The sequence below is a fragment of the Eutrigla gurnardus genome (genome assembly GCF_963514095.1).
Source record: "Eutrigla gurnardus genome assembly, chromosome: 17".
NCBI lineage: Eukaryota > Metazoa > Chordata > Actinopteri > Perciformes > Triglidae > Eutrigla > Eutrigla gurnardus.
Genome location: NC_139928.1, coordinates 17,813,371 through 17,820,636, shown reverse-complemented (window position 1 = coordinate 17,820,636; position 7,266 = coordinate 17,813,371). Strand labels below are relative to the sequence as shown.

General features: G+C 43.4%; 1 protein-coding gene across 7 annotated transcripts in view; it reads right to left on the bottom strand.

Moving 5' to 3' along the window:
• Window positions 1–3,604: 3,604 nt before the first annotated feature.
• Window positions 3,605–7,266, bottom strand: part of LOC311028240 (uncharacterized protein) — a 31,477-nt gene continuing 27,815 nt past the window's right edge. For 6 of the 7 annotated variants that reach the window (XM_084032655.1, XM_084032651.1, XM_084032657.1 and 3 more), the window contains 6 exons: window positions 7,038–7,218; window positions 5,033–5,137; window positions 4,871–4,921; window positions 4,730–4,784; window positions 4,414–4,653; window positions 3,605–4,197 (listed from right to left, as the gene is read on the bottom strand). In XM_084032655.1, coding sequence (XP_083888781.1) covers window positions 4,187–4,197; window positions 4,414–4,653; window positions 4,730–4,784; window positions 4,871–4,921; window positions 5,033–5,137; window positions 7,038–7,218 — 643 coding nt within the window. In that variant the 3' untranslated portion in view covers window positions 3,605–4,186. The remainder of the gene's footprint in view (window positions 4,198–4,413; window positions 4,654–4,729; window positions 4,785–4,870; window positions 4,922–5,032; window positions 5,138–7,037; window positions 7,219–7,266) is intronic. The other variant, XM_084032652.1, reaches the window with a different exon arrangement.

Sequence of the window (7,266 nt, the reverse complement as noted above, 5' to 3'; positions counted from 1 at the left end):
TGTGCAGGGCCGGTCCTTTTATTTGGGTGGCCCTGAACAAGATTTTCCGTTTGTGACCCCCCAAACACTATAGCGAAACCACCAAATCAAACAGAGGCTCTTACTTTACTGTGGCTGTGTTCAGTTTCATTAGTTCAAAATCAAAAGATTGGTAAGCGGCTAACAAGCAAAGCTAGCCTTTACAATCAAGGAGGTTATTGGATTTCATGTTAGCGATAAAACAGTGGAAAAACTGATGAGAAACATTTGAATTAGCATCAAAATGTCATAAATCTTTAGTTACTTTCTAGTCAGCTTGCCAGATTCGACTATGTTCCATAAAACACAGCTAATGTTGCAAGAAAGACGACTGTAAGTCAGATTCAACCAGCAAACACGACCAAAATGCTGCCTCGTTATGTAATGTGTTGTGTCTATTGTTGCTGATGGTCCTGTTATGTGTCGGATGCTGCTACTTGACCCCCGTGTTTGCTCGGTCTCATTACTAAAGGAGGTTTTAATCTCAATATGACTTCCTGGTTGAATGAAGGCTATAGAGAGAGACAGTGCAGCTCCTCAGGCAGGTTGCTATCTCTGCTTCCACCTTGATTGGGTCATAAACCAACAGGGTCCATGTGGGACCGGAGACAGCAGCCAGACAGAAGGTAAAGACCTGGATGTTTATGACCTCAGATTGAAGCGGATGTACACACCATAATACTTTTCATACCAGTCATATGCAAACTGTTCAGGAACGTGACGAAAAACAGGAATCCTCTGGTGGCAAAAAGAAGTCTGATTGCATGGAAGTCAATGAGAAAACTTCTCACTTGATGTATTATCTCAGTAAACATTGTAAACATGAGTTTATGGCCTCAATCTCTATTTCTATGTCTTCCTTAATCCAGCATGATGTCCATTTAGTGAATTATGGTCCATTTAGAGTCAGATACCATAAAACAGGTTATGTTTTAGGGCGGGGCTACCTCGCCTCGATACAACGCTACCAATGCTGTTAGCTACTGAGATGACTTTAACACTTAGCTGTGAGGTTGATCTTGATTTATGAAGCTAACTTTGTTAACAGCTTCACACCAGGATCCAGATGGATCCAGATCCACGGAGGGGGCTGCTCTGCTACTTGTGTGTCAGATCAACCCATCGCTCCTCCACCAATGCAAATATTGCCACTTATAATCCTGAAAAAATCCAACGATATATGTTTCACTCACAACCGCAAATGTCGGCCTGATAGTTGAGCTTGAGGCAAAGTCAGGGTCTCAGATGTGATTTCACAGAAATACATTAGGTTTAGGCAACAAAACCACTACGTTGGTTTAGGGAAAACGGTTATGCTTATAAGTAACGTAGATGAAAAGCCAGAAGATCACAAAAGGCAGTCGGATTCATCCTCAGGGGAACACAAATGTGTGATATTTAATGACAATCCATCCAATAGTTGCTGAGATATTTCAGTCTGGACCAAAGTGGTGGACCGAGCCACCGACAGGCGTTGCCATCAGGAGATAAAGACATCCTGCTGCACCTGTGAAACCAGAGTACCTTGTAAACATTCACATAATAGAGCCCTGAAAGGCAGAGGCAGAATAATAAATGTGGGTGGACTGTATGCAGCGCTGCATTGTGAGGAAAGCGATCTCATTTGTTAAAGTCAGCATCCAAAACAAACAGACAACACGTCCTCCCCCGCAGGGTTTCTGTCCAAAATCAGGACTATGTGCTAGAATGGCAGCGTGGTCACCTTGAACCGCGCTCCGCTGTGTTCTGTCAGACGTTCGACACGCTGGCAGATGCACTGTGACCCAACCTGACCTGCTGTTTGAGGACACCTGGAGCTGAAGGGGAACAGGAGCGACCACAAGGCTTCTAATGTTTGATTGCTAGAGTCCGTTTTAGAAAGTCTCACACACACACACACACACACACACACACACACACACACACACCTTTGATCCTTTGGCTGGACTCAGACCTCAGAGCTGTCTGCGGTCGCTTCTCTGCTCTGTGTAACAAAAGCCTCGGCCAAACAGACTGAAAACAGAGGCACCCTGTTGAAACCCGGCTCCTCTCTTATTATTTCATACATTAAAATCTGGTTTCCCAGAGACACTTACTGGCTCTCTACACTGTCGACTGTCAAATAACGACGAGTCACATGTGGCTCATTAAACATCTAAAATGACTGTTTGTGACTGTTGTGTAAATCAGGGTAAATTAGGGTCACACATATCTAGTGATTCATCAAATTGAGACCTCCAGAAGTGCTAAATATTGCAGGAGTAGCCTTCTTTTTAAACAACATTCTCATATTTGCCTTTTGTTTAGGAGCATTGTATTGTAATTGCTCTTCATATTAGAGTGCCATTATGTTTATTTATTTATTATTATGTTATTTTTTGGTTCACATTACTTCTGGGAACATGTATTCATCATCTAAATCTGAAGAACTGCTCCGATTTTTACAAATTAGATAGATTAACTCTTCTTCAGGAATCACCTGATAAAAAGAGAGTAAAGTCAAGTAAACATAAAGTCAGAGAAAATAACAGAAAGCTTCCCTTAAAACTGTGAGTTTGAAAGACAAGGACCATGGGGGGTCTGATGAACAGACCTGATGAAGCAGTTGCATTATGGGAAATGTATAATCCAGTGTTTTTGAAGCTTGATCATTCTAGTAATAAAAGTCAGGATATCTCTGTGACTTGTATCATTTATCATTATTTTATTTCAATGTGTTAAATCTCATAATTCCACTGATTTTTGTGCAACACTGAATTTCGAGAACCTCTTTAAGTAACTGATGATGTTTCGGCTGTCCACCCAGCATAGATTTGGTTAAAACAAAGAAAAAGAAAAGGTGTTTGTATGTGGATAAACAAAACTGTACTTTACCTATATGTAAATATTCCACCTTTATAACCATTCATAAAGCAACAGATGCACCACAATGTTTGCTCACAGGCAGACATTTGCATTTCATGTGTGCTGCCACCTTCTGGTCTGAACACGTCACTCTGTAATTCAACACAATATATATTATAATAATATAATAACTGGTACAAATACTACAAAAAATTGTCCTGCATTTGAAATCATACTTAAATACAAATCTACCATTAGCAAAATGTACTCAGTTTGGACTTCTTTGAATACAGTTGGATAGTAAAGTTTACTATCTGGGGGGAAACCAGATGATTAACGGGGTCGGAAAGAAGAAAGAATAACATTTAGCTGTAAAATTTCTTCTTCAACCTGATTTAAATGAAACCATCTAAGATGTTTAGAGGTGGAAACGTCCATTTGGTGAAAAGTAACTTGTAACTAAGAAGAAGTGGAGTAGAAGTATAAAGTGGCAGAAAATAGTACCACACTTGTGTAAATGTACTACTGTCTCATTTGAGGCAAAAGCATCTTTACAGTTTGTTTATATATTGTACTGATTAAATCCCCCGTTAGGACAGTGACACAAATCAGGATTTTAACATGACACAGGATTAGTTGCTTCTGGATGTCTGCAGGTTTCCTAATAATAATAATAATAATAATAATAATAATAATAATAATAATAATAATACAAGTAGATTGACAAGGACACGGAGGCCAGTCCCTTTCATAAAGCTTTATTTCACAGATCCCCTGTAACAGGAGGCCTAGGCAGCCAGGCTCATTATACATTTACATACACTGTCTGTGGCCAGTCCGTACAATGCTCCCCATGTTAAATAACTCAATAATTCAAGACAGAAACAACAAACACACACACACACACACACGCACACGCGCTCACACACACACACACACACTGGTCAACTTAAGATAACAATAACAATATCGTAGCGACGGTAATAATAACAACCATTGTCAAATATTATGCATTTTTTTCTAAAATTTGTTACACGGTCAGTCATCTTTAAGGTGCACCATAAAATCTGCATGTGACATTTCAATAAAACTGGACAGACGCTGCACCAGAACACGCGGTGGAGAAAGACGATACTTGTTGTTGCACGTTATGTATGTTTCAGGTGAGGCCTCCTCTTCGTCCTCGACACACAGATATACTGTAAAATGAGAATTCAGCGCAGTTCGTTGTTGGTTTGGCACACGTTTTTCTTTTTTTTTCTTTTTTTTAGAAGCCGCTCCAAGCAGAGACATAAGGCGCGTCTCCATGGAGATGTGTGGGGACTCACAGGACCTCTGCAGGGAAAAAACAGAGGAGAGGCGAAGGTGAAAATGTGGACTCAGACAACGAGTCACATCTTGCAATTTAGTTGATTCAACCTTTAAAGGAAACGTTAAAAGCAAAACCAACTCTTGATTTCAGAGAAATGAAACCTTGTTTACATCCAATAAGTCTGAAGTCTGAAGTCTTGATCCCCTCCCCCCTCACGGAGCCTCAGGTGAGCGGCGTACCTGCGACATGCTGAGGCTTCATAGGGCCTGTTTTCATCAGGAAGGGCTCGCCGACCAGCGCGCTCTGAGGCGGCACCGGGTTTCCGCTCTTGTTCAGCGGGATGATCTCCTCGAAGTCGGCCGCCTCTCCGTTGGCCGAGACGCCGTTCTGATGAGCGGCGGCCTGCACGCCGTTCACCACGGCCCCGGACCCGGTTTGTGACGGGCTGGGGACTGATGCACTCTGGGGGATTCCAGCTGCTGCGGGGAGATCGCACTCATGAGTGAACAAATAACTGAGATTAACAGAGTTGCTCTCCGGCATAGCGACACTTACCCTTACTGAGCTCCGTGTCCTTGCCGTTGACCTGTGGAGAAGCTTTGACTTCCTTCTGTGATGATAAAGAATTAAAAAAAATACTTTTATTCTGTCAAGAAGTTTAGATTCTTCGGGCTTGTTGAAAGAAATCACACAAACCTTTTCTCCTGCGTCACTCTTCCGGGTCCTCTTCATGATCTCCTCAAGACGCTGTGCAGATCAGACAGAGAGATCAGTGAGTTAGATGTTCTTTAGAGGGAGGAGTACCGTACAGCGTGAACTGTCTGAACTGTGAGGGTTATTGTTGATGTTTCTCCTGACCTTCTTCCTCTCCAGCCGCTCCTGCTCTTCTTTCTGGAAGTGTTTCTCCCTCTCCAGGCGCTGGCGCTCGGCCTCCTCGCGGGCTTTGGCTTCGGCCTCCTCCCTCTGAAACACAAAGTTGAGAAAAGTTTAACTTGATGCAAAAGTTCTGTGACATACAAGAAAGTCCAGTGAATCTTAGCTGAACATATAAAGAACGTGCTCAGAGTAAACCAGGGTGAAAATGCACCCAAAAGCCCCATTTTTGTCCCCATACTTTTCCTTCGGCAAGTAATAATTTCAGTAACTAAAACTATATTTTATAGTTTTTATTACGTTTTTATTTCTGTGGTTGTATAGATGTAACTTGATCATCATTTAAGCATCACTTTTTCTGGCGTGGGTGAATGTACTGTAATGCAGGACAACTCTTGGCCACCGGGGGGCAGCACACACTCAGTCTTTTCTGCAGCCTTCAGGCCAGAGTTGATATTATACAGAGTGTAACTCCATTACATGCTTCACCGGGTATTCAGAATCAGCACCGACCGAACGGACGAGTTGCATTCAGCAATGAAAACAAGAATTATGATGTGTGCATAAATCACATCTGTTGAGACCGGCTGTTTTTAATGACCTGCGAGATTAACCTGTGGACACAAATGTGAGATAGCAACGTTTTCAGTTTCGGCTGAAGAGAGCACTTGAGCTCCACCAAATATGTGGCCCGTCTCGTCTGGAGCTGTCAGAGTGGAACAATGGTCCGATTGAAGGGGGGGAGAGGGGAGTGGAGCGTGGCCGAGTGCTTCAGGCGTGGCGTACACTGACGCTGCTGATCCGACTGTGCAGAGCCAAGTGCATGAGACGGAGGCAACACAGGCCCGTCACTATCTCCTCCATCACAATGGCTCCCTTCGCTGCTGCTCATCACCATTATAGAGGTCACCAGCTGGCATCTGCCCGGGCACATGAGGGGCCCCTGGCTACCAGGGCTCACGGATCCTCCGTGACAGCAGCACGTAGTCTCCTCCTTTAATCTGCCCAGATGCCAGACAGTCAGTCAGTCAGACAGGCAGTCAGTCAGTCAGTGAGACAGAGTGAGTTTGATGTTTGGCCTCACGTTAGGTATCAAACCCCCCGACAGCTCCGGCATCCTCGTATGCATTAATCTGCCCAGATGGTAAACAGGCTTACTGCATGGGGGGGGGTTTACAGGGATTCATGGTGGTTAATGGAGAATTAGAGTGTTTTATTCAGCGTGTGTTTAAAGGTAATAAGAAGGAGCTTGGGTTGAAGGTTTGATTCCATCTCGTTATCGGGTTTAGTGAGGTCAAGTAGAGGAAAAAGATAGTAAAAAGATAGATTCAAATGTTAAACCCAACATTGACAAATGGTAATCTTTTAAGTGGATGTAGTGAAGTTGTTTGCAAATAGTTGATTATTTTCACATCTAGCTGTTAAGGTGCAACTTTATCAATAATTCAGAGTCGTGTTTAAATAGTGGATTACAGGTGGATTTAGGATTAGTCACCTTTGTCAAATGGTTCTATGTGTTTAATCCACAAAGGAAAGCAACCAGTAGAGAACCTCTAAAGAACCATACAAGGGCTTAAACTGCTATATGCACTGCAATCCATACCAAAGAACCACTTAGGAACCAATTATTTGTGTATATTATACCCTTAAGGGCTGGCGGAGGTTCATGCATTATTATTTTTTAAGATGGGTGATTAGTTTGGGAACTAAGTGCTTGTGAGATGCAGTTTTTCAACCTTACAGTGCATATAAATCAAGTCCCTGATGGAGCGGCTGAGATCAGAATACCCGCCCCGTTGTTGTGATCTAATCCATCAACCTCTCGCCTCCTGCACTCATGAAAACACTGGTTCGATTCACAAGTAAATGGAGTCACAACTCAGATGCCTCGCAGACTAAAAGTGTCCCCGGCTGGAACAAAGTAACACAGCCACTATAATTGTTTTGACGACTCTCACCCAGCAGATCACGTGTTTCCGGGGTCACCGACCTGTTTCTGCAGCCTCTCGTTCTCCTCCTGCTCGGCCTTGGCTTTCTCCTGCGCCTCCTTCTCCTCTTGAGCTTGCTGGGCTTCGTCCATCAGACGCTGCTGCTGGGCCATGAACTGAGCCTCCTCCTCTCTGCGCTTCCTCTCCTCCACCTCCCGGGCCATCGCCTCCTCCCGGAGGACCCTGAAACCACGTGTATTACATATATTATAGTATGTAGATCATCATATA